The sequence below is a fragment of the Lepus europaeus genome, chromosome 7 (genome assembly GCF_033115175.1).
Source record: "Lepus europaeus isolate LE1 chromosome 7, mLepTim1.pri, whole genome shotgun sequence".
Classification (NCBI taxonomy): domain Eukaryota; kingdom Metazoa; phylum Chordata; class Mammalia; order Lagomorpha; family Leporidae; genus Lepus; species Lepus europaeus.
The window spans coordinates 28,907,539-28,934,844 of NC_084833.1; the positions used below are offsets into that span (position 1 = coordinate 28,907,539).

At 47.7% G+C, this 27,306-nt stretch overlaps 1 protein-coding gene across 2 annotated transcripts in view; it reads right to left on the minus strand.

Moving 5' to 3' along the window:
* Nucleotides 1–20,180: 20,180 nt before the first annotated feature.
* LDLRAD3 (low density lipoprotein receptor class A domain containing 3) overlaps nucleotides 20,181–27,306 on the minus strand; it is a 251,411-nt gene continuing 244,285 nt past the window's right edge. The window contains exons 5-7 of one of the 2 annotated variants that reach the window (XR_009866368.1): nucleotides 25,515–25,860; nucleotides 21,869–23,913; nucleotides 20,181–20,959 (exon numbers count right to left, since the gene is read on the minus strand). Coding sequence is in view for 1 of the 2 variants with exons in the window: in XM_062196301.1 (XP_062052285.1) it covers nucleotides 23,676–23,913; nucleotides 25,515–25,860 (584 nt within the window). In the remaining variant the exon portion in view is untranslated. Of the gene's footprint in view, nucleotides 20,960–20,982; nucleotides 23,914–25,514; nucleotides 25,861–27,306 lie in introns of those variants that run through there. The other variant, XM_062196301.1, reaches the window with a different exon arrangement.

Here is a 27,306-nt window from a genome sequence, read left to right on the forward strand (position 1 = left end):
AAGACTTCCTCACTAGAACCCTGAGTTACCTGCCGGGCTAGCAGAGGGTGGAGGAGCTCGTTCTCATGTGAAAAGAGGGTTCTGACTCCAGAGGTAGAGGTACCTGGGCAGGCAGGAAAGCAGAGTTTAGAGAAGGAATGGTTGGATGCTGATGTCTCTGTGAGAGGCATCACTTGATGGATTTTGACCATTGTTCTCCAGTTTTTTGCACAGCTGTGGGATATTAGTTCTACCAATGGTCCTGCTTGCTACATCTGCAGATGATCCTCCACCAAGTTCTGGATTCTAAGCAAACAGAGCATCTTTTGATCTCTGGGCCAGTTGTTTAACCCAGAAAACAGGATGTCTGTTTCCATTTCTGTAAGATTATTGCACACTGGAAAATTTCTAAATCGGCATCTTTTCCTTCCAATTTATTTTTTCTAATTCCCCTATTTAGGTTAGAGGACATTTCAAAAGGAAGAAAATGAGTCTTTTTTGCCATGGGCTGTGGGTTCAGCCCAGAATATCATTTGAAAGGTTCCTGATGTCCCTTCTGATTCAATCTGGTTCGCAAATCTGACTCTTTGTCCACGCCACCCTGAAGCAGTGGGTGCTGGACGTGGCTCTGAGAGCCTTTCTAACTAACTGATGGTGCATTAAGAATATCATCTATCAGCTTGAAGTCGACACTGGTGGGAGCACTTATTTCAAGGAAATCTTCAAATGCTACAATTCATGGCTTTCCTCCAGTCTCCAAACCTCCAGAGAGTTGAGGGTTAAACACCTACTAGCACATGGCTGGCTGCCTCCAAGGAAAAGCTTCTGAAATGTCCTTATTTTAGTAACTTGCCTATTTTTCTTATCCTTCCAGAGCCATTTAAAAAATTGTGGCATAGCTGGGTTATTTAGTTTTTCTCCTTATCTCTTCTACACTGCTACGTTTAACATTTTCCCTCGCCTGAGGGTCTAACAATTCAGGGAACTGGTCGGTATAAATCTGATAGCCCAGAACAATCAATGTAACAGAATCCCAGTTTCACAACAAATTCCCATCTTCCTTCCTGTGGTTTACAAAAATACTTTAATGATAGCTCTCAATTTAGTTCTAGACTATGGTTAAAATTCCACTTCTAAATATAATGTCTTCTGATCTAGTAGTTTTGAGAGCTATTTTGCAATTTGATTGTTCTTTTCCTGAGACAAACTCACTTAGAGGATCAGGGGAAAAGAGCCAAAGGCACAGAGGGATGGAAGAGGGTGGGATGATAAAGTAGAGACAGCAGTTTAGACTTCTGAAAGCTTGAGCAGGAATGAAATACAGAGTCATTGAGAGCAGACTCTACTGGTGTCAATGTTTTCTTTTGGGTGCCTAATGTATCAATCAGAGAAGTAACTATTGAATTTTGAATATATTTGCTCAGATTCGCCCCAAGTATTCTTAAATGTATGAGGAAACTTCCAAAAGTTCATGGAAAATGAAATTCAAAGGCAAGTTGAATTGGATGCAAAAATTATTGAGCCATACATTCTTTTTTCATAATATGTATTTTCCATGAACTTTTTTGAAGATCCTTGCATTAATTTCTTAACTTTAACAAGACAAAATTTCCCCTAAATGATCAGTTCTTTAGTGTTCAATGATCAGTATTATGAGATGAAATTTGTCCTACTCAAAACTCACATACTAAAGTCCTAACCACCTACTATACCAAAATCTGACTGTCTCTGGAGACAGAGTCTCTCCAAGGGTGATTATGTAAAAGTAAGGCATTTGGGGTGAGCCATAATTGACTGAGTTATGTCCTTCTAAGAAGAGGAGATTAAGACACAGGCAGAAAGAGGACCATGATAAGACACAGGGCGATGTCCGTCGGCAAACCAGGGGGAAAGGCCTCCAAAAAACCAATCTGGCCAGCACCATGATGTTGGATTTCCAACCTACAGAACTGTGAGACAATGCATTTTTGTTGTTTAAAACACCTAGTCTGTGGTACTGTGATATGGCAGTCCTAAAAAATGAATATACGAAGTTAAACCATTTTTGTTTTGCCAATTACTAAGTTAAATGCAAAGTCATATATGAAGCAGGAATTCTGTCATGAGAGACTGGAGCTGTGACACAGCCAAATCTGTGTCAGCGACCACTACAGTTGGTCCAAAGGGTGTGGGCATGGGAAAGGCACTTCAGATTCCCCAATCCAGCAGAGCAAGGCAGGGACCATGTGATAGGCAACCTAACGATGGTTGACCTTGGAATAGACCAAACGAAGTGACCTTCCTTTACAAATTGATGAGACAGAGCGTGACCTCAAAAACATTTGAAGGGACCTAGGGTAAGACTTGACCCATTACTTTTGCAAGAATTGTTGCTGATTTCCTGGACCTCCAACTTGCAGTGCTGGAATCTGACTTCAATGGGACTGGAGTCTACATCTCCAATTATCCCCATGGAGCACTTCTCTAAGGCATTTAATAGGCACAAGACATCCAGATCAAAGCAAAAAGCACCACTAGATGAGACTTTGTACAAATAGTCAAACAAAAACAAAGCAAAACAATCAGGAAAAGAATACAATTAATGACAAAACACGCACCGAATGATGCATTTCCAAAAAAGAGTTCTAATTACACAGTAAGAATGAGGTATAATTTTCTTATACAAAGAACCATTTGCTTATGAATCTTAGAATATCAAAATAAAGACAACAAAGACATTTTAATGAAACATGTCAGGAAAATCCATAGAATTAAGGCACAAACGACCTGGTGAGAGCATCTGTTTGTCAAGAGACTAGCACAATACTGCCAACTGAGGATTCTCAAAACAATCTCGCTGGGGCTTCCAGATTTACCAAAGGAGGACACTGCTCCAAATCTGAAAATCCTTCTCAAGTTTACGTAAGGAAGAAACCATGTTAGGGAAATTTCTGCGAATAAAGCAAACTGCCATTGTTGGGAAGAGTATGTTTGGGGTCTTGTTGCTTTCAGAAGCAGGAGTGGGTTGCTCTCAGCCTTAGAAGTTGTTCACAGCAGCAAGGCCACCAGCCATTTGGTTGAGTTCCTCTGCAATGAGGCTCTTGCGATCGGCTGGCTTTCAGAGCTGTGTTCATTGAAACGAGCTGACACTTAACAACTTGTCCAAGTTTAAGCCAGCTGTTAGAAACAATCTTTGAGCCTAAGACTATAGAAGTGTTGAGATGGATTAGACAAGTTTAAAACCAGTTCTAGTGGAAACTTGCTACTATGACTATAAAGCAATTATTATTTTCCTAGGAATGTGGGACTGCCATGTAATAATCTATAATTATATCTTCCCTACTTATTTAGTTCACTGCCTCTCTTCCCCCTGGAGGGGAGAGACATCTACACTCCAAGGAGGCATGCATTTTAATTGGTTTGTATCCGTGATAGATTTCCAGCATCTTGAACAGTGCCTAGCACACAGTAGGTGCTCAATAAAGAGCCATTAAATGAGTGACTTGGTCTGACTTCTGGACCTGAACATGTAGAAGCCAAAGGGAAGATGTGGTTTTCTATTTGCATTATTAAAAAACAAATCCATTATGACCAGGGATGGGCTGAGACTCATCATGATAAATGCTTTTGACAACTGAGGGTAATTAATGAACTGTGAGACAAGGCTAAGTGTGTGGTGTGCCTGTTGCCTCTCCAGATCACGTTCCAAGTCCACTGATGCTGCACATGCAACAAATGTTGGACACTGGCAGCATCACTTGGATCATTAATCTTGCAACCTCCCTTCCCTAGCTTTTGTAGCCTTGGAGTCATTCTGCTTTGTGGTCTTCTCCTAGAAAGTGGATTCCAGGAAGCAGCGTAGCATGGTGACCACAATCTTGTGGCTCTTTATAGACCTGTCTTTGAGACAGGACATTCAACTCTTTCATGCCTCAGTCTCCTCTTCTATAAAATGGAAAGAACAATAGAATTTACCTTACATGGATTTTTTTTTAACAAGCACCTTCATCATCAGTCAGTCATTGTCATCCAAGTGGCAGTGCTAGTCCATGGGGGCCTCTGGTTGCACCATGGATGTAGATTGTTCATGGGTCTTTCTGAGGAGCTCAATTGCCACGGATTTTAAAAGAGGAAAGCTGAGATGAAAGTTTCTGCTATGCATGATCAGCCCAACCCAGCAATTTTTCTAATTCAATGGGGAAAACCAAATGAATCCAAGGAAGTTATTGGTGAATGATTCTTTAGTTTGCTTAATTGAATACCTATTTATTTATTTAAAGATTTATTTATTTATTTGAAAGGCAGAATTACAGAGAAGCAGAGCAGAGGCAGAGAGAGAGAGAGGTCTTCCATCCACTGGTCCACTCCCCAATTGGCTGCAACAGCCAGAGTTGGGCCAATCCAAAGCCAGGAGCCAGGAGCTTCTTCTGGGTCTCCCAGGGGGGTACAGGTGCCCAAAGACTTGGGCCATCTTCTACTGCTTTTTCAGCAGAGAGCTGGATCAGAAGACGAGCAGGTGAGACTCGAACCGGCACCCATATGGGATGCTGGCACTGCAGGTGGAGGCTTTATCAGCTAAGCCACAGTGCTAGTCCCTTGATTGAATACCTAATTGCCTTCTTCCTTGCCCAACTTCACTCTCAAGGCCAGAAATACTTGCTTTTCCAACCTCCCTTGCTGCTAGGGATGGTGGCATAATGGTTGTAGGCCCATGAAATGTAGGTGGAAATCTACTGGAGTGGTGGTCTAGAAAAGTTTGCTATTCTGATAACAAGGACAGAGAGGGCCTGTGATACACATAGTTCCTATAGGACTCCTACTATGGGGCTGAAGAAGCTCAGATGTAATCACTTCTGCATGTTGAGAATCTCTGGGGGCCTGGATTCATACTTAGAAGAAAATGAGATGAGGGTAGTAGCAGGCAGAATAATGACCTCCTTGAAGATGCCCATGTCCCAATCCCCAGAGCCTGTGAAGATGCTACCTTACAAAGCAAAAGGGATTTTGGCTGTGAGTAAATTAAGGATCCTGAGATAGGGTGATTATCCTGGATTGTCTGTGTGGGCCCAATGCAATCACTTGTGTCTTTATAAGCGGGAGGCCCTAGAGTAAGAAGGAGCTGTAACAGAGGCAGAGGGTGGAGGGGTGAGGCCACAAGTCAAGGAATGCAGCAACCTCTGTAAGCCAGAAAAGATGAAAATGAGAGTCTGCTCTGGAGTCCTAAGCAGGAATGTGGTTTTGCCAGGACCTTGATTTTATCCCAGTAAGATGACCGACCCCCACCCCCATAACTGCAAAGTAATAGTTGAGCCGTTTAAGCCACTATATGTATGACAGTTTGTTACAACAGCAATAGGAAAATAATACAAGGGCCTTCTATTTTCTTTCTTTCTTTTTTTTTTTTAAAGATTTATTCATTTATTTGAAAGAGTTACAGAGAAAGAGAGAAAGACAGACATAGAGATCTTCCGTCGCTGGTTCACTCCCCAAATGGCTGTAACAGCCACAGCCGGGAGCTGAAGCCAGGAGCCAGTAGCTTTCTTTGGGTCTCCCACATGAGTGCAAGGGCCCCAGAACTTCTACAGCTTTCCCAAGTTCATTAGCATGGAGGTGGATCAGAAGAAGAGCAGCTGGGACTCAAAACAGTGCCTATCTAGGATGCTGGCACCACAGGCGGTGGCTTTGCTCACTGTACCGCAGTGCCAGTCCCGTGGGCCTTCTATTTCCTAAGGTGCTTGATTCTTTTCTGAAATCAGGGCTCAAGCTTTTATCTTATTTCACAAAAATAAAAAATTACCATGTTATATTGGATAGTTCTAGCTTGGAGAATGTAGGATTTTTCCAATATACATCGTAAGGCCTGACCCTTGGGTGTTTCTGGCCCTATTGTGTTCTGGGTTAGACTGTTTGTACTCAGATCCACCCACCTGCTGTGCCGTGCACTGCAGGAAAGAACTGCCCTTTCCAGAATCTCTTTCCAGCTGGCTTCCAGCTAGTTTTGACCAATGGGCAGCTTTGGAAACAGGTGAGGAGAGGAGAGAGGCCAGGATGCTGCTTTGTCTTCCCTCTGGTGGCAGCTCCCACGGTGGCTTTGTCTCTCCCTGTCGGTGCAGCTCCTGCTGGCCATCCTGTCCTAGATGCCTGGCTCCCACTGGGCAGCCACCACCAGGTTTTGCCTCCTCTTTTGGTCCCTCAAGCCTTGAGTGAATTGACTTCCTGCAGTTTTCTAATCACGGGTTGTTCATTTTCGCAGATCTTCCACCGCTTGTGGAACCTGTTTTCTTTCTTTCTTTCTTTCTTTTTTTTTTTGACAGGCAGAGTGGACAGTGAGAGAGAGACAGAAAGGTCTTCCTTTTTGCCGTTGGTTCACCCTCCAATGGCCGCCGCGGTAGGCGCGCTGCGGCCAGCGCACCGCGCTGATCCGATGGCAGGAGCCAGGTGCTTCTCCTGGTCTCCCATGCAGGTGCAGGGCCCAAGCACTTGGGCCATCCTCCACTGCACTCCCTGGCCACAGCAGAGAGCTGGCCTGGAAGAGGGGCATCCGGGACAGGACGGGTGCCCCGACCGGGACTAGAACCCGGTGTGCCGGCGCCGCAAGGCGGAGGATTAGCCTAGTGAGCCACAGCGCCGGCGGAACCTGTTTTCTGTGCTAAAGAGCTAGATAGTTACATCTGAGGCTGGCCTTTCTCTATAAAGGCACTGCAGAGAGTCTTACAGTGTACATTTGCTGGTTTCTGACCAGTGAACATGTTCTGAGGGCGGGCACTCTGTTCTCCAGGACCAGGCTGGCACTTGACTCCATGGCAGGCTAGATCTATTCAGTTTAGGGGGAAAATAAGTATGGCAGTGGTGCTTGCTATTCCCTCTTCTTCACTCTGCCCTGCATCGTAATCCAATGCCAGATCTTTACTGGGAACTTCCTGGGCTGCCCAGAGAAAGCCCACACTTCCTTTCCACACTTCCTTCCCAACTTCCTTTCCAGCTTGGTTCGGCCATGTGCCTAAGCAATGGTCAGTAGAATCTGAGCATCAGCGGGGCATGCAGCCTTGGATGGTGCCCTCCCTTTCTCTCCTTCCTCTTCCCAGCTGATTTCGTAACGAATTCCTACCTCCTGGCACCGTCAGCACATTGCAGGCCTCTACTCTATGTTTGTCAAATGAATGACTGAACCTGGGACCTGAGATAAATTGCTATTTGTCTCCAGCAGGAGGGCACCATGAGAACTCAAGATCTCTTGACCTATTGCTTTGGGCTTTTGTGTGTCTATTAATCACACCAGAGTCATAGAATTCTAAAGCCTTAAAGGTTACTTATTTAACGGTCTTTACCCATGTAGAAGCTAAACCCAGAAAGACCACCCAGCAAGCTAAGGATAGAGTGAGGATTTAAATTCAGGTCCACTGACAATGAGATCAGTGCTCATTCCACCTCCCTAGGGCCCATTGCCTGTCTGGGAACTCTCCTAGGAAACTGCTTTTGCTTGCCTCAGCTTCTGGCTCTGGGAGCTCCCTGAGTCTTATGTCTCCTCTCTGATGGTCTGGATTTGGACTGTCAGGGAAGAGTGGGTGTTGGGAGGGCGGCAGGAAATGTCCTTAGCTTGAGTGTCATGGGACACTTTCTGGAACAGTGTCCTTGCTGCAATACCTCCAGCCTGGAGCAGGGATATCCAGCTCCCGTGCCTGTGCATTGTGGGTTAGATTTGAAGCAGTGGCCCCTTTCTGCCTCTCCTGACCTCTGGGGCATAATGTATCAATGCAAAGAACTGAAACAACTGGGCTCAACAATCAGCTTTGAGAGTATGCAGCTCAGATCTGACACCAAAGCGAAGCTTTCTGCTACCTCTACCTGTTATTTTTCTACAAGAACAACCACCCTGATGATTCCGTCTAGTTCCGGGAGACCAAACACCCAGCTCTGGCTTCTAGCAGGGGCTTTTGTGTAGTTTGCCTTCTATAAGACTGGGAGGGCAGAACATGCTCACTGCACCTGTGTCACATGGTCCCGTGAGTGGCTGATTTGTCTAAGGGCATCCACCCGATAAGGGACCCGCCCTCCTCCTGTGGGGAAGAAGCAGGGAAGAGGCTAAGAAGAGAGCAGATTCAACAAGAGAATATGATAATTTGGGACTTGAGGGATCAGGGATCCTTTAAAAGGAGAGACCCCTGGATGAGGATGGCTGGGGCCTTGGGGGAATGCCTGGGCAAGCTGAAAGTGAACTTGGACCCAGACCACTGGGTTCAGATCCTACCTTACTGCCATCACTTATGAGCCTGGGACCTTGCTTGCAATTATTAAACCTGAGTCATGGGTTTTTCATCTATATGAGATGACTAGAGTGTCTATCCCGTGGGTTTGCTTGGTGGATTAAATAAGAGAATGTCTTCAGAGCGCTTAGCCCAGTGCCTGGCAGGTGGTGAGTGCTCAATAAATTTCATTTCCTTCTATAGTGGAAAAACTGCAGAAAAGGTAGGCAACCCCTGGGAGATGGATGTGATGATTCTAGCCATTTGCAGATGAGAAAACGGAAGGCCACAGCTCTCAGGAGCCCATTCTAAGACAGAAAACTAGTAAACCGTCATCTCAGATTTGAACTCAACGGCCAGGCTCCAGTCATGAATTTTTTTTTTTTTTTTTTTTTTTTTTGACAGGCAGAGTGGATAGTGAGAGAGAGAGAGAGACAGAGAGAAAGGTTTCCTTTTGCCATTGGTTCACCCTCCAATGGCCGCTGCGGATGGCGCATCACGCTGATCCGAAGCCAGGAGCCAGGTGCTTCTCCTGGTCTCCCATGCGGGTGCAGGGCCCAAGCACTTGGGCCATCCTCCACTGCCTTCCCGGGCCATAGCAGAGAGCTGGCCTGGAAGAGGGGCAACCGGGATAGAATCCGGTGCCCCAACCAGAACTAGAACCCGGTGTGCCGGTGCCACAAGGCAGTCATGAATTTTTTAACTTGATGTTATTTTATCTGAGTTAAAATTTATGTCTCCTCCTTTTCTTTTCTGTTGGCTCTTGCCTCTAGGGAACCCGGGACACACCGCCTTCCACCTTCCAATGGTATCACACCAATAGCATCGGGCTGGGATTTAAGCACCCACTCTCCCTCTCTGAGCTCCTGGGCAAACCTGAACGTTCCCTAGGGCTTAGTGGAGGAGGCAAGATTCTGAGACGCAAGTCTTGGACTGAATCAGCTGTCCAGTGTTGACCATGGGATGCAATCCAGAAAAAGACCCCTGAAGCCCTCCCCTCCACTTTGTCCCTCGACTTGTTAGAATGCACAAGCCTTTGTTCCCTGAGGGCCTTTCCCTATCAGGGAGCAATGCTGAGCACAGGCCCAGCACGGGGCCACCAGCCACCTGCCAACTGCCTATCCTCACCCTCCCTGCTCAGACCCATCACCCTTGTCAGGAGCCACAGCAGCCTGCTTCATCACTCTAATTGCAGTGTGGTTTGCGTTCATCAAGGAAACAGCAGGGATTCCAAATTAAATTCCAACATGCAATTTATTCAAGATAGAAGGCCTATTGAGAGACTCTCTGTAGAGCCCTCTGCCTTCCCTTTTATGGCAGAATTGTGTTGCCAGTGCTGCCGTGCTCTGTGCATGTGTCCTGGGATTCAGGCTCTCTGAATGGGAAGTCTCTTGGGCTCCTCCTGGCCAGCGGTTCTCCCATTTTACAGATAGGGTGCTGGTCTTGCACATAGGGAAAGTTCTGGGGCCTACAGAGGCTAGGTTTGCTGTGGGCTTGTCTATCTTTGGGAATCATGCTTCATGGAGTATCTTTTTTGGCTCATGCCTGAGCCAATTCTGAGCCGTAGTAAGGGCCATGGGAGGCTGGTGCTGTGGCTCAACAGGCTAATCCTCCACCTAGCAGCGCCGGCACACCAGGTTCTAGTCCCGGTTGGGGCGCCAGATTCTGTCCCGGTTGCCCCCCTTCCAGTCCAGCTCTCTGCTGTGGCCAGGGAGTGCAGTGGAGGATGGCCCAAGTGCTTGGGCCCTGCACCTGCATGGGAGACCAGGAGAAACACCTGGCTCCTGGCTTCGGATCAGCGCGGTGCCCCAGCCGCAGAGCGCCGGCCGTGGCGGCCATTGGAGGGTGAACCAACGGCAAAAGGAAGACCTTTCTCACTGTCCACTCTGCCTGTCAAAAAAAAAAAAAAAAAAAAAAAAAAGAAAAGAAAGAAAGAAAAGAAAAAGGGGCCATGGGAATCTTGTATTGAAACTCAGGATCATTCTGTCAGCATTCATGTGCTTGGAAGAGGCTTCTAGGCAGAGCTCTGGCACCAACCCATTCTCTCGGACTTCACACCAATGGGCCAACCACTTCCTAGCAGACTGATCAGCCAGGTGCTTCCAGAATGCTTCCTGCCACCTGTTTTCCCCAACCCTGAAATTTCAGAACCCCAGAATTAAGATGACAAAGTCAATCAAAAACCATGGATATGAAGACACAATTGAATGGCCGAGTGGGGACTGTGGATCCTCGTCCGTGGCTGCCGCTGGGCTCCTGCTTTTGCAGTTCTGCCCTGAGAGGCAGTGAGTGGGTACCCAGCCCCGAGAGCCCCTCTCCAGGGAGCGTGTGCCATGGCACCCATGGTCCGTGTTGTTTACTGTCAGACTAATCTGTCTCAAGGAAGCTTTGGACTTGGTGGGAAAGTGGACCAAAACGCCAAGTCACCCTCCGGGGCCCAGAGCTTCCTAAAGTGAGTATGTGGTGTGAGGACATCACCGTGGTTAAGAGCTAAACTCAGGCTCTGGAAGGAAGGGTTTCCACCGAGCCAGCCCCGCCTGGCAGAGCTGCCTTTCTCCCAGGCTCTGTTTTCAGTCCCTGAATCTGCGCGGATTTCCCACTACTTAGCAGAAGGAGAGCAGTGCGGCTTCGGGGGGAACTGATTGATTCTGAGAGCAGCAAGGCAGCGAATAACCTGACGAAGAAACCTCCAGCTCCGATGGAGGGCAGGCTGTGGATACTTCAATCTGGGCACGACGCCATCGTGCACCTGCCTCCCCAGAGGTGACAACGAACAGGGAGGGAAAGAAGGGGCATCGCTCACATATAACGATGGGTGAGTTTTAACACGTGTGATGGGAGCCCAGCCTTTGAGCTCAAATTTGAGATTGAGGATTGATTAGCTTTGGGTCTTAGAATAAGCTCTATTTTATCTCTGGCCTTCAGTTTTCCAATCTGCAAATGGGTGACTTAATAGAATTGATCTCCCAGGGTTCATTCAGAGCAGAGGTTGGCAACCTTTTCTATAAAGGATCAGATAGCAAATATTTTAGGCTTTTGGGCCACAGGGCCTCTGTTTTGTGCTACAACTCTGCACAAAAGTGGCTATAAAAGTGGTAAATGAATGGGCATGAGTGTGTCCCAATAAATATTTTTCAAAAATGGGCCAAGGGCCAGATCTGGTCTGTGGTTGCCATTTGTCAACCCCTATTCAGAGGGTTATGTGTTAGTGAAGTGCTTGGCACAAAATAACTGACCAGTAAATGCTCCTCCTTCTACTGCTACTACTGCCACCACTGGCCTTGCTGCCCTGCAGTTAGCCACTTGGATCCTCAGGAGCTGCCCACTAAACTACTCTCCTTCCTCTCCCTCTGCTTTCATCACTGACTGGTTAGTTTCTTTTTTTCTTTTTCTTTTTTGACAGGCAGAGTGGACAGTGAGAGAGAGAGAGACAGAGAGAAAGGTCTTCCTTTTTGCCGTTGGTTCACCCTCCAATGGCCGCCGCGGCCAGCGCATCTCGCTGATCTGAAGCCAGGAGCCAGGTGCCTCTCCCGGTCTCCCATGCGGGTGCAGGGCCCAAGCACTTGGGCCATCCTCCACTGCCTTCCCGGGCCACAGCTGAGAGCTGGCCTGGAAGAGGGGCAACTGGGATAGAATCCGGTGCCCCAACCGGGACTAGAACCCAGAGTGCCGGCGCCACAAGGCGGAGGATTAGCCTGTTAAGCCATGGCGCCGGCCAAGTTTCAAAATGGGCATGTGAGTGGACCTAGTTAAACCCCTGGCAGCACATGCATTCAAGATTTTGCCCTTAAGTGGTCTGATGAATGCCAATTCCCAAGTCACTTAGCATTTTAAAGCACCAGGAAGTTTGCATTGCCAGCAAAGGAACAATGGCATGCCTTCCCATTAAAAATTCCCGCAGCCCTTCACCAGGGACTTTCCTTTGCAATACGGTGTGATTTCTCATTGAAGAGGCAAAAGCTTTCACACCCATTTGGCAGACAGGAATGCTGAGCTTTAGAAATAGACTCAACTGTGTGGAGTCATACCCAGAGTCAGGAGCAGAGTTGAGACTTGATTTTATAATTTTTTATTTATTATTTTATTTGAATTGAAAGAGAGAGAGATTGAGAAAGAGAGTGAGATTTTCCAACCTCTGCTTCATTTCCCAAATGCTGCAACTGCCAGGATGGGGCCAGCCAGGAGCCAAGAGACTGGAACTCTATCTGGTCTCCCATGTGGGTGGCGGGGTTCCAAGTGCTAAGCCGTCACCTGCTGCTCCCAGGATGTGTATTAGCAGGAAGCTGGAGTCAGAAGCAAAGCCAAGACTCAAACCCAGACACTCCAAGATGGGACGTGGGTGTTCCAAGTGGAGTCTTTAACCACTGGGCCCAATACTCATCCCGAGGCTTGATTTTAGATCTCTGGATTCTAAATCCAGTTCTCATCCCCCCACATCCAACCTGTGCTGAATATTGAATTAGTCAGGATCTTTGCTACAATGATTAAAACCTTGCTGGTTTACACTGTAAAGGAATTCCTAAATGAGTGGTTCGGAGAATCTCTGAGAGAATCAGACTCAAGGCCTGGTAGGGAATATGATACCCCAGTGATAATCCTGGGTGCTCTGTCTCAGATGCAGGAACTGCTGCTGGCACCACCCATGCCGAACACCTGTAGACTCCTGCCCCTGCTGCAGCCCAAAGCCTGACACTCCTCCGCCACCTTCAAAACCCGCCCTGCACGGTGCCTCCTCCTTCACATTACCATCTTTCAAATGCAGTCCTATTAGCTGAGCCTCTGATCTGGGCTTCATCCTCAGGGAACCTGGGTAGTTACTGGCCTCTTCCCTGGGGAGGCAAGACTCAGAGGAACAGAACTCTCCAAGCCTAGGATGTTCAGATGGTGCTAAAGTAACTCCACTTGGATACACACCCAAAATAAGTCAAATCAGGAACTTGAACAAATTATTTGTACTTTTGGGTTCCTAGCGACATTATTCTACAATCAGATGTCCATCGCCCGATGAATGGAGAAACAAGATGTGCTATAGATATACAATGGTATGTGATTCAGCCTTAAAAAGGGATGGAATCCCAAGACACATGATGTGGAAGAACCTAGGAAAACATTGTTAAGTGAAATGAGCCAGACACAAAAGGACAAGTATCGTACTAGTCCATTTATATGAGGTACATAGACTAGCTAAATCGAATTCATAGAGACAAGAAGTGGAGTAAAGGTAGAGATTTGGCACAGTGGATAAGGTGCTACCTGGGGTGCCTGCATCCCATAGAGGAGTGCTTCAGTTCAAGTGTCAGTACCATTCTTCATTCCAGCTTCCTGCTAATGTGCGCCTTGGGAGGCAGCATGCAATGGCTCAAGCACTTGGGTCCCTGTTGCCCACATGGGAGACCTGGATTGAATTCCAGGCTCCTGGCTTTAGTCTGGCCCAGCCCTGGCTGTTATAAGCATTTGGAAAGTGAATCTGTGGATGGAGAACATTCTCTGTTTCTCTGCCTTTCAAGTCAATACAACAATTAAATAATGTTGAAAAAAGAAAGTAGAATAATGGTTATCAGTGACTGGAGGGAAGGGGTAGTGAGAAGTTACCGAGTAGAGTTTCAGTTTGGGAAGAAGGAAAAATTCTGGCGATGGGTGAAGGTGGTGGTTGTACCACAATGTGGCTGTTCTTAAGTTTGTTTCAAATAGTTACAAAGGCAAGCATTATGTCATGAATATCATATCAAATAAAAAATAGAGGTCAGATGTCCAGTGTGTTTGCAGCTTTTTCATGTACCTGAGACAGGCTACTAATGAAGGAGAGAGGTTTTCTTTGGTTCATGGTTTTGGAAGTTCACAGTGCGAGGTCAGATGGGCCCCACTGGTTTGACTGTCTGGTGAGGTTGGAGGATGGCGATGGTGAGGTGTGCATGGAGGACTGTGTGGTAAACCGGGCAGCAGACAGCGAGAAAGGCTGGGCCTGGCCCTGCTTCTACAACCAACCTCTTGTGAGAGCCGTCTTCTGAGGGCACACCCCCAGTGACTTAAGGATCTCCCACTGGACCCCACTCTTGGTACCATCAACCTGCGACTGGGATTAACCACATGCATAACATTGGGAGCCGTATCCTGTTCAAACCATAACATCCACTATAGAGAAGGAGAAATAGAGGCACAGCAAGTGGTGAGACAAATCAGTGGCAAGTTTGGTGACTGCTCCTTCCAGCCAGGTCATGGGAGTGACTGCTGGACCTTTGGGTGGCTCATTCCTCCGTCCCGTTCCCTCTGGGTTCTGACTGATGGGGCAGGGGCCAGGCAAGTGATTACATGAGTGGTGAAGTGGGGACTGGGATGAACTGAAGAGGATCTGGCCCACTTGAACGGGGCAGTTGCCTGGTGAATCCTTGCACGTTTGCCTGCTGAGGGAGCCTAATGTTGCCAGAGCTTCTGGTCCTGTAAGAGAAGCCACAGATCCAGATCTTTATTTGAACTCCCTGAACTTCAATTGTTGACAGAAGATTAAAGAGAGAGAGAGTGTGGAAGAGGAAGAGTCTATATGCCAATTAAAGTGTATTGGGGCTTCAATCCCCTCCCCTCCCACCACGCCGGCTGCTTGCTTGCCAGCTCGTATTTGAGTACAGAGATGAGCCAAAGTTAAAATCAAGATAGCATTTTTAATAGCAAACATCCACTCAATTTTAGAGTATGTCTCTCCAGTGAACGCTGATAGAAAACACGGGGCTACTGACTAAAATCTGAAGAGGAGTCTCTTCTGACTTTCTACTTCTCAAATCAAACCTTCCAGAGAGGAGAATCAGGACTGTGGACTAAGCTCTGAGGACATGCAGCCACCCTGCTCGCTCCAGGAGCACAAACTCATGAACCAAGGAACAGGGAAAGAGGGAGAGGCCAGGAGGGCAAGGGAGGCCAGGGAAGATGGGAGAGCGGGCAGATCTGCATCACCTCTTCAAGGCTGACCAGTTCTTCTCCTTTGGAAACTTGGAAGCCCCTGCTCCCTCTTTGAGCAAGCTGTTCTCTGGTTGACAGGCTTAACTGGTATTTTTACTCAATTCAGTGTTTTTAAAACCTATTTCTTTTCTGTTATTTTGCAATTTTTAAATGTTTTGCCTCATGTACTTTAAATGTAGACATTATACACATACACATCTGGACTATTTTCCACTGAAGTCAAGGATATTAATCTCACAGAGGGCCTGATGACAATGATCACAATGTGGGTGAAGAACACATTGTTATTTACATGGTATAATTCAGTGAAGCAATATTGATAACTAAACACCAAATGATATGATAGCCACACAATTTTTATACTCTCTCTACATGTTAACTTTCACAAATAAGAGAAAAATATGTCATATTTGTCTTTCTACTTTGGCTGATTTCACAGTGGTCTCCATAACATAATAATATCTAGTTGCATCCATTTTATTGCAAATGTCAGGATTTCATTTTTCATGGCTTAGTAAGATTCCATTCATTCTCTCTCTCTCTCTCTCTCTCCTGTATCCAGTCATCAGATGATGGACTGATTGATCATCTAGGTTGATTCCATATCTTTATATCTTTGCTATTGTGAATTGAGCTGCTACAAAGAGGGGTTCAGGTGTCTCTTTCATATACTGATTTCATTTCCTTTGGATATGTTCCCAGGAGTGGCTGATTAACTCTTGATCTAGCAAACTTGCTCTCAAGAGAAGGTGCTAGTAAGCAAGAAACCAAGGAGAAGTGAGGCATCAGTATTCCACTTTGCAACATTTCTCTTCTAACTCATCTGACTTAACAGTCAAGTCCATGGGCAACCTCCTGGCCATTTCTGTCAGGGGAACAGACAGCCACTTACTCTCATCTTAATGAAGTTGCTCACCCAACACCCACAACTGCTCCTTTCTGCCTCACTGTGGGCAGCAGAAGTTCAGGTTCTGTTCTGGTTCAGGTTCAGAACTAATCATTAATACAAATGGCTCTAAAGCCATGGCTTTCCATTTCCTAACACAAGTTAGGCTCATGCAAACTGTTCAAATAACTCATCAGAGCTTATCCTAAATCATATATTGGAATAGTTTGGATTTTGAAAACTATATACTCCAATTATTGGCTATGCCTAGAAACATTAGAAAGGTCAAAAATAAAACCACCTTTTTAATAAATACAAATAAAGACTAAGAATCTCCGATTCCAATTTGCTATAAAACAGGAATGGTTTTTGCCTGGAGGGTGGACTGTCTCTTCTGGAAACCACCTGCATGGTTTAAGATCATGTTTCTCCAGGTGGCTGTGATAACTGCTGTCTCCATTCTTGGACCACGTTTCCCCTCTCTTTTCCGTGGTTCCGGGGAAGAGTGCGCCACTGAAGGGAGCCTATGTGAGGTCTGAAGGCAGAAGTGCTGCGGAAGTCATTTTTCTCAACATTCTGGGGTGGTCAGACACACGACAGCATAGTCATTCCCATGGGCTCCCTGTGTACTACCCTTTTGGAGACTTAATGTAGTGGCTTCTTGGCTTCCTTGCAAGCTCTGGATTCTGCACTTGGGCTAGACTACAGGTTGGTGTCCTTGGAGCCTGTGTCTGGGTCCTCCAGCTCTAACTTTGTAATGTATCACTTCACCAGCTCGTCCCACATCAGGGTAAGTGCTAATTTCCATATTAAGTCTCTTATTCCTCTCATGTCTGTGGTGCCTCTGACTACCACAGCCCCTGCACTTTGAGTCTTTGAGAAATAGAAACTCCATTTGGGTCTCCCATGTGGGTGATAGGAACTCAAGTACTTGAACCATCATCTGCTGCTTCCCAAGTGCATTAGCAGGAAGCTGGATCAGAAGCAGAGTAGCCAGGACTCAAACCAGTACTGCAATATGAGATGCAGGCTATGGTCTAGAGTCTTCCTCCAAGAGGGGGTGGCTGTCATCTCTGTGTGTAAACATGTATTTGGTGACCAGCACTAAAATCCACTTCTGGTTTTTTGTGGACACACAGTTAACCATGTGCTCAGCCTCTGTCATAGGTAGGAGAGAGTATGGGTCTGGTTAGGCTCCGGGCAATGGAATGGGAGTGGAAAACTGAGCACTGCAGCCCATGTGCACTCCTTCATGAGTCCCTTCCCGTGCTGGCTCCTGGGGGCGATTCACCTAGGTGAACCTGAGAAGCCTGTCAAGAGAAATACAGGCTGGTGTTGCAATTTTAGAGTGAATCATTTTTGCTCAGACCACAAATCTAGTCCGGATGAGGCATCAGCCAGATTTAAACAAACATGCTTCCCTAAATATTGCACCTGAGTCCTCATGGGCACACATTCAAGCTCTGAACTTGATGACAGTTAAGCAACTCAGCTCCTGTGACACCAGATGTCTCAGAATTTCCAAGGGATGATTCTCTAGATGCATCCTGGCTCTTAGGGGTAGATAAAAGGATTAACTATGGAAAGCCTAGTTAATCACATGCATTCTTGAGAGCAGGTCTTGAACAGCTTGACAAGGGTATGATAAATGGGACCATATCTCTGTGATCCATCACTTAAAAATACTGTGTAGGTTCGGGGAACGCTCTGTGAGAAGATTTCCCTATTCTAGCACTTTCAGTGGTTTGGGACAGTTCTGAAGCCAATGAGCTATTTCAGGCATCTCTAGGGTGGCAATCCCCCTACAGGGCTTTATCCATGTTTAGGTGATCAACCCCAGATGATCATCTCAGAAAAGCACACATGGCTCAAGCCCAATATGCCTACAACTTGAAACTGATCTTGTCTCCTAGGTATAGAGAATGGTTATTGAATTCCCTGAAATTTTCTTCATAACATCACCTCTCCTTTCACAGCATTTAGTTTCTGTGGCTATGTTGCCTAGAGCTTGTAGTTGTATGCTATTTTCTTATGTGCATTAGAAATTATCCCCAGTCAGGGGCAAGCATTTTGGTGCAGCAGGTTAAGCATCCATCTGGGATGCCTGCATCCCATACTGCAGTACTGGTTTGAGTCCTGGCTACTCTGCTTCTGGTCCAGCCTCCTGCTAATGCACTTGGGAAGCAGCAGATGATGGTTCAAGTACTTGAGTTCCTACCACCCACATGGGAGACTCAAATGGAGTTTCTGTTTCTTCAGCTTGGCTCAGCCACGGCTGTTGTGGCCATTTGCAGAGTGAGCCAGCAGATAGATCTCTTTTGCTCTGACTTGTTCTGTCACTCTCCCTTTCAAATAAATAAGTCTTAAAAAAATTATGCTAGTCTGTTGTGGATCCCATTCCTTGGTGCCACTCTGTCTATACCAGATTCTTCCATATGAAAACTACCCCTTTCCTGCTTCATATAATTCAGGGGGGCTGTCAGTCAAGGCACTGAGTCCCACTGTCCATTTTTTAAAAAAAGATTTATTTATTTGAAAGTCAGAATTATACAGAGAGAGGCGGGGGGGGGGGTGTGTGTCTTCCATCCGCTGGTTCACTCCCAATTGGCCACAATGGCTGGAGCTGCACCGATCCAAAGCCAGGAGCTTCTTCTGGGTCTCCCATGCGGGTGCAGGGGCCCAAAGACTTGGGCCATCTTCCACTGCTTTCCCAGGCCATAGCAGAGAGCTGGATCGGAAGTGGAACAGCCAAGACTTGAACTGGCACCCATATGGGATGCCGGCACTGCAGGCGGCAGCTTTACCTGCTAGGCCACATCGCCGGCCCTGCCACTGTCCATTTAAAGGAGTTGCGATAGAATCTGGGATTGCATCTCCCGAGATTGTGCACATGGGTCTTTTGGGATCCTCTTTTCCATGAAGCCAACACTAGGAAAAGCAGGACTGCAAAATTAGAAAGGGAGATACAGATTCCTAATGACAGCTGATGAGCAACAGGATCCAGTACTGCTTCAAACTCTGTATCCTTGAACTTAGTTTGCACTAGACAAAGCACCTTGTAAAAATCAATGCAATTAATCATATGAGTTGGAATTTTATTATTTATATCTAGGAGTTCTAGTTAACGTCCCACCAACTTGTTAAACCACAGCATGTTAAGGGAGGATATTTTCTCATGGGATCTGTCTCCTGAGGCTCTCAATGGGTCCCTCCCACTCATTGCACCTCCAGGGCAGACACTAGAATCTCTTTCTCCTCCAGTTTACTGTTTGAAGCTATTGCCTCACCTGTGGGTTACAAAATGGAGAAAATGGACAATGCCTCTCAGGTCACTCATGTACTTGCACTTAGCATACACTTTATCTAGAAGATAGATTGAGTTTGTGATCCTAAACAGCTGAATTTCTTCTGAGCTGAGCTGAGATTTTTGACTACAATTTCCACGTTCAAACCAACTATTCGGGACTTCAACAGGAAAGCTCTATTCATTTTAATCCTGTATTTTCCTATTCATTGGAAAATAGTGATGGGGTTAATTCCAGTTCATTTCAAAGGACTTTGAATTGCTTGCTTTATGTGTCCTTTTGTTTTTAATATTTTTTTGGTTGGAGGCATTTGGTGCCATTTCTTTTTTGAAAACTTTTTAAAAAAATTAATTTATTTGAAAGGCAGAATTATAGAGGGGCAGAGAGAGAGAGAGAGAAAAAGAGAAAGAGAGGGGGTCTTCCATTTGCTGGTTCACTCCCCAGATGGCTATAACTGCCAGAGCTGGCCCAATCCAAAGCCAGAAGCCAGGAGCTTCTTCCAGGTCTCCCACATGGGCACAGAGAGCTAGAACTAGGGCCCATACGGGATGCCGGCACTGCATGCGGTGCATTTTACCCATTACGCCATAGCACCTGCTCCTGTGCCATTTCACGTGTTCTAATATTCTAAGTCACAACACAACTGGTTGGCTTCCCCTCCTCCCCCCCTTACAATCTTTCATGAGCCCAACCTGGGAGTAATCCTTCAGGACAGACGTTGACAAATATCCCAAGGCCCAATTCCAGCCAACTGTCTGGTTTAGTAGATAGTTTTATTAGAACACATTCCCAATCATTCATTTGTATTCTCTATGGCTGCTTTTGTAATTGCTCGAGACCATTTGGGCACTAAACCCTGGAATGTTTACTATCTGGCCCTTTACAGGAAGTTTGCTGGCACCTGCTCTAGATAGTGCTTTATACAATCATTTCCTCACCCAGGCATCCTTAAAACATGGTATTCATCAGGTACCCTGGGGCATGAGATACACGTATCTCTGAAAACTTCCGACCACTTGGGGGAAGATGCGGCATCGCATAAACCTGAGATAGCCAAGTCCTCTCTTTGAAAGCATTTGGAGCACTGAGGGGGGGTAAATCTTGGCTCGATAGGTCTTATACTTGGATTTCTATGTGGATTTGACTGTTGGTTCAGGTTGGAGTTACTTTTCCTGCTCTTGAGTCGTGATGGTGGTGACCTACCAGGTATCCTGACTTCCTAGACAACTGTCCCTGCTCGCACGTCAACATGAGGCTCCTCAACTAAAGTGCATAAGGATGCTCCTATCACCAGGGAGGCCAACCTGAGCCATCTGTGGCTTGAAGCTAATGACCAGCATCCCAGTACAAGAGCTATCATGTGTCTCCGAGTGAGCAGACAGAATCTGTTCCAGTCGTCACAACCAAGCACCTCTTTCCTTCCCAACTGCCTTCTCAGGGCTCCCGATACTAACTGGTACCCACCACTTCACCTCTGTGATTCCAGTCACACCGGCGGGGGAACCACGCTTCTGTGTCTGTCACTGGTTGAGGTCCCATCAACACAGCTTTCCCTTTTCTCATTTCATTATGGCAGCCATTCATCAGAGAAGCTAGGACAGAAGTGACTGCTTACTCTTTATATTGATGTAGGGGAGAAGAGTGTGTCCATAGCCATTTGCACCGAGAAAAAGAATGAAACGGCAAGTTTATTTGAAAGTATAAAAATTAAAAAACGAAACAACCAAATCTATCCAAAAAATGAACAGCAACCACACACACCCTTTCCAGTTTACATGAACTTTGAACAGCACACATTACTTATCAGCCACTTGGTAGCAGTTTTTAAAAAATGTCAATTTCAAGGTAGAGGGCGTTGAGGCACGCAATAAGCTAGCAATCACAGTGAAACTATTTTAATGCAAAAATAAAACACTGATCTCACTTGAGAAAAGGGAGCAGAGATGGTTTTCTAGTTGGCATAGTTTTAGGCAATGGATTAAAAAAAGATGCAGGTTGAAATGAGCTAAAAAATATTGCAGGTCATTTATTTGCCATCATGAGTAGGGGGACAAAGGAAAAATGAAAGAAAACTCTGCAGCTTTGGTGTCCTATTTAGATTATTTTTTAAAAATTCATTTAAAAAATCAAATCCGTCATAAAAATGTCCCTGTGTTAGTTTCAAAAAACAACATTAATAGGTTCCCCTTATCTACTAAAACCATTTGTTTTTCCTAAAATGCTTGGAAGCAGAAAAGTGCATGAGATTAACTCACTGCACCATTAATTAAAATTACAGTCCTTTCCTGCGAACAACTTCCAGAGCACCAGAACGAAGTCGGGGCCCATCAAAGGAGATGAAATGTTCAGCCACACACACTCGGGCTGCCATCAAAGTTCCTGCCGTTATTGGATTACTCAGAAACTAACTTCAGTGCTATTCAAAAATAAGAGATGCTAGCACTAGGTTCTGTTCCTTTACTTTAGGGGAAAAAAACCCAAAAAGACACAGAAAACGCCAAGTGGGCAGCTTTCCTGTAACATACTTTGGATTTGGTTCAAAAAGGCAAAGACTTCAGAACGGGGTCATCGAAGGCCACTTCGTCCCCCTTCCCGCAGGCCGTGTGTTAATCAACATCCAACAGGTTAGCTCCGAATGGGTGGTGCCAGTTGTCTGACGCGGCTCCACCTGGTTCCAGTTTCGTCCCTCATCGGGCTGTGTGGTTTCTTGCCAAATAATGCCTATGTTTTCAACCGTTACTCCTTAGGGGGTGGTCCCCCGGCGGCTGGCTGGGTGCAGAGAAAGAGGAAAACTAGCAGAGACACAGAGACTGCAAACTGAGGGAGCAAGCCATCCCCCTTTGGGCACCCCTGGAGACCTTGATAAATAATGACCTCAGAGTGCAGCCACGCACAAGGGCCTGGCACACAGGTTAGTCTGGGGCGACCTGTTATCACCGGGGCCTGGGCAGGCTAAGGTGTGATCTCCTTGTGCAGCTCTCTTCGGACCTCACTAAAGGAAAAATAAAACAAAAAGAGACCACTTTTCTATACACATATAAATAGTCCCTTAACTAGAAGGGAAAACAAACAAACACACTGTTTCAAATGCATTTCTAAGAAAGTTTTTAAAAAAAATCCAAATGGGAAATCTTGGCTCCAAAATGTCTGTTGCCCATGTCTCAGAGGAGAAACTACCGGGGATGGCAGGAGAGGCCTGATCTTAACCCTAACTAGGGGTGCTGGTCCTGGGGCCTTGGGAGGAGGACTCTGTGCAGTGCAGGGAGCAGGGGACTCACGTGGCTCCTGCGTGTGTTAGAACCCAGCGTCCTCAAGTTCAAATGCACAGGTGAAATAGACTTCCAAGTGCTACAGGCACGTAGCAGCCCATCGTAGAAGCAGTCTGAATGAGGAAGATAGGCTGGGTGTGGCTTCCAGGGAGGGACAGGTGTCCAGATCAGAGAGTTGGCCAACTCAGGCTGGGTCCTCCTCCCTGGGGGAGGGCGGGTCAGCTGGGAGAGTGACAACCCAGGAGCCAGGAGGGGCTGTGGGGCCAAGTCGGCCTGCACATCAGGGCCTGAGAACCTGGAGAAACTCACAGCAGGGGTTCCCTGCCTGTTCTGGGAGGAGGCTGATGCCCCAGCGCTGCCAGAGAAAGCCCTCAAAGTGAGGCTTCTTGGGAAACTTTCTGAAGCCAGAATCTTTGCAGGATGGTTTCAGAATCCATCACAAAACCAAAATGACGCTGCTCACAGCAGAAGGGGGCTGTTTTCATCAAAGGTCTTCTTTGGTCACTGCCAGTACCTGACTGGGAACAACACACACTACAGGGCAAGGCAGGTTTTGGGGCTCAGCTGCACTCTTTTGAGAGTGGCCAGTAAGGAGTGCTTCCTGTAGGATCACCCAAGGCCCAGAACGTAGCTATAAAGTAGCAGCCCAGAGGAGATCCTGGGCCAGGGTCTTCTCTTTCTCCCAACATCCGACATGGCACAGAAACACGGGCTTTCTCAAAGGCTACTTAAAGACCACTGTATCCTGCCGCCTGCAGATCTGCAACTCCGACTCAGAGGAAGCCCGATGGTAAGAGAATGATGGGAGGAAGAGCGACCTCACAGCCAAGAGGCACAAATACATAACGCCAACTGAGAGGCCAGCACAACTGGCAGGTCACCCGCCGAAGACTGTCCCTGAAATCTGGGGGTGAAGAGGGGCGGGGAACGGAGGGACAGCTGACACCCCCCCTCTGCAGCTCGCCACACCTGGCAAGGTGCTTAGAGAGCTTCTCATGGGCCGTTAGGACGTGGCAACAAGTCAGAGCAGATGAACCCAGATGAACTTTGGAATAATAGGATCTTATACATCTTCAGTGCCCTGGCTGGGCCCAGCGTCCCTAGACTGGGGGCAGTCCTCCGGAGGGCCAGGCTGCCCCGGGCTGTGTCCGGTGTCATCCACACTCAGGAGGCTGCTGGTGGCCTGGGAGCTGGCGCTGTCGGCGCTCCCGGATCGTGAGCGGTAGGGTGGCAGGTCGGCTTGGTTCAAAGACTCCGTGTCGGAAGAGTAGGGCGGCGGAGGGAGGTCGTACCAGGCAGGTCTGCAGTGGAAATAGCAGGTTGGGGCAACGAGGGCGGGTGCAGACAGGGCAGGGAAGAGAACACATCAGAAGGCAGACAAGGCGGGTGATAGGCACCTGACGCCAACACCAGCCTGTTTCTGAGATGATGCTTCAAGGGCGGAGTGAGATTTTCCAAGTACAAGGACCAGGGTTCAAGGACCAGGAAAGCCAGCGGTTTGAAACAAGGCAAAAGGAGCAGGAGAGGTCCATGGGCTCAGGCCGGTTCATGTCCAGGGCCGGCATGAGGCCCTGGGCCCAGGGTGAGGCTGCCAGCTGGCTTTGCTGGACCCCTACTGTCCATCAGCTCACAGCCCCCAGGACCAACTGGACAGGCTGGTGTTCTGACTGGGCCTTTCACGGGGCCACAGAATTTGGGGGTTTCCTGGCTGTGCAGACGTGGGTGGGTGAGAGGACAGGCGCTCAATCCCCCTGTGCTTTCTTTATAGGAGGTGATGAGGACAGCATTTTATTGTTCAGCTTTGGGCGACTTGAGCCGGGCACCTAGGTTGACCGCCTTATTTAATGCCTACAGGAATGCTTCGAGGTCGGTGTGCCTTCTATGCCCACTGTACCAGAGAAGACCCTGAGGCACAGGGACGCTGGGAGGCTTGCCCAGGTCACAGCGGGTCAGCGGCAGTGTTGGGACGTGAGCCCAGCACTCTGAGTCAGCAATCAGCAGTGTCAAGCTTCCTCTACTCGGATGGTCCCAACGAAGAGGTGAGTGAGGTGCCGCCTGCTAAACTGATCTGCAAAAAGACCCCGAGTGCTGCTCTCTCCCCAGCCTTGAAGCTTTGTGTTTCCTCCAGGGAGGAGGGAACATGAAACGAGAGGATCCGAGGAGGAGCCCAGCCACCTGGGAACATGTCTGCCAAATGCCTCATGCCTCACCCAGTGACTGTCCCAGGCGCGAGGAGAGAGGGATGCTGAGCAGAGGCCCGGAAGGGCAGCTCCAGTCCAGGAACTCGCAAAATGCATCTTCCTTTGGGGGTACCTTGGAGGTCCCCAAGCAAGGGGAGGGCAAGGCTGAGCAGGGGGGATTCAGGCCCGCCACCTGCTTCAACCACAGAACTCTGCATTAGGCATCGAACACTGGGGTTTCTTGCGTAATTCTGATTGTGATGAGGGTTCTACTGCTTAAAGAGGCTCACGAGGGCCACATTCCATCCCCTGCCTTTCACGGAGGAAGCAAAGTGGTCAAGCAACTTAATTACTCTCGCAGCCATTCAACAAGCATGAACCAAACCTCTGATATGTACTGGGTGCTGCCCTGCAAGGTGAGGCCCAACCTAGGCAGCGCCTGGAAGGGGCATTCCCAGGGAGAAACGGGGCTCGGGTTGGCCCAGATTCTACCTGTGTCTCCTCAGACAGGGACTTTTAAACCCCAGGGTCTCAGTTTTCTCATCTATCAAATGGAGGTGAGTTAAATGAGAGGATACCTATGGGGTGCTTTGCAGGGACTCAGAACAGTTCACCGTCTGTCACTGCCCGTAGCAGCCAAATCCAGGATCTCAGCGAGACCTGGGAACCCAGTTGTCTGCACGTATTCCCCTCCCTCCCGACCTCTCCCTGCCACCACGCACCTTTGGTCCAGCAGGGCCTCTGAGTAGGAAGGTGGGGAACCTACTTCTGAGGCATTCTGCTCAGCCTGGCTGGCCACGTACTGGATGCCGTTGTTGACGTTGTAGGTCACGTTGCAGTGGTGAGGGTGGTCCAGGACAACCAGGCGGGACAGCAGCACAGGGTGCTGCAGTCGGTGAACCGGAAGTGTCATGAGGTTGTTCCGCTTCCGCTGGTGGTGCAAGACCAGGGCCAGCAGGGCCACGACCAGCACGAAGATGACAGAGCTGCCGATGATGGCGTAGGTGATGCTGGGGTAGTACACGAGCTGGTTCTCTGAAGTCACAAACACCTGCCCGCTGCCTGGTTCTGAGCAAATCCAGAGAGAGGACAGAGAAGGGGACTGTTACCCAGTTGTGCTCATCAGGACCTGCAGGCAAATGCTCATCACAGCACTATTCACAACAGCCCAAAGCGAGAACCACCCAATGCCCATCAGCAGGCGAATGGATAAATGAAATGCAGTATAGCCACACAACGCAATAGTTCTCACCCATGGCAAGTCATAAATACTGACACTCATGCTAACTAAGCACTGTATTTAAGGGAACAGTTCAGTGTCATAAGTGCATTCTCACTGTGCAACCTTCACTACCCCCCCATCTTCAGAATTGTCCATTGCCCCTAAATGCCACTTTTTAGCATTCATGTTCTTAGTATTATCCTTTATCAATTTCTCTGGACCTGTGCAAGAAACTTCGAGACAGATTTTTACATGGAGAACAAATGAGGGCAGAGATTTTTAAAAAGCTCACTTCTGGGTTAGCCATCGGAGGTTTGAGAATACAAGTGGGAGCCCTTTAAAAGGAGTGGAAAGTACAACGCTTGTGGAGTGGAACGAGCTCACTTATGCATCTGCAAGCAGGCTCTCCCCAGACCTGCCCCCTCTGGCAGGCGCGAAGCAGAGATCACAGCTGCTGGAGAAATTATGATGTTGCATAACGCACTGGTGCCTGGGCTCGTTTTTGCTCTGTGTGTAAAATGTCATCTTGTATTAATTCATTAACTAGGCCCACTTTTCTTAAGAGCTTAATGAGCCTGCTAGCCAAATTACTAATATCAGAGTTGCCTGGGACCCAAGTTCCAAGTGCATAATCCGTGGATAATGAAGTTCCCATTTATTCTGGCTGTCCCTCAAGCGAATGCCTTCATGCTCTGCTGTCAAACATCTTGAATTCCTGTCTCTGCACTTCCAGGCGCTCTGAGCCTACCTAGAGACCACTGCACTCTCAGAATGGCTGCTGGCTCCTGCAGCCACGTGTGGTGGACAGGCTGTGTGTACAACGTGGGGACGCTCGGAGCGTCAGAGCCATCACACCTTCGTGGAGTTGTCCTGACAGCTAGCAGGTGGTAGCCGAGTGTCTGCAGCAAGAGAGCCTCTGACTAATTCACTCACAAGTGCTGTCCCGACCGGCTGAAGGACTACAGCAGTCGAGAGGTGGGACCTGGAGCTCCTTCACCTCTACAACACTGCCTTTTGGGCTGCAAATTCAGTTTTGCACAGGACACTATTTCTTCCCTGTCAGAATGGCAAGAGCCAAGTTTGATGTCACATTTTACAGAGACATGCAGACAGACAGACATACACACAGACAGACATATATACATCTCCCCCGACTCCTCCCCGCCAATCTGCTGGTTCACTTTCCAGATGCCTGAAATGGCCAGGATTGGGCCAGGTCTATAGCCTGGAGCTGGGAAAGCTATCCAGGTCTCTCCTGTGGGTGGCTGGAACCCAATTACCCCAGCTGTCAC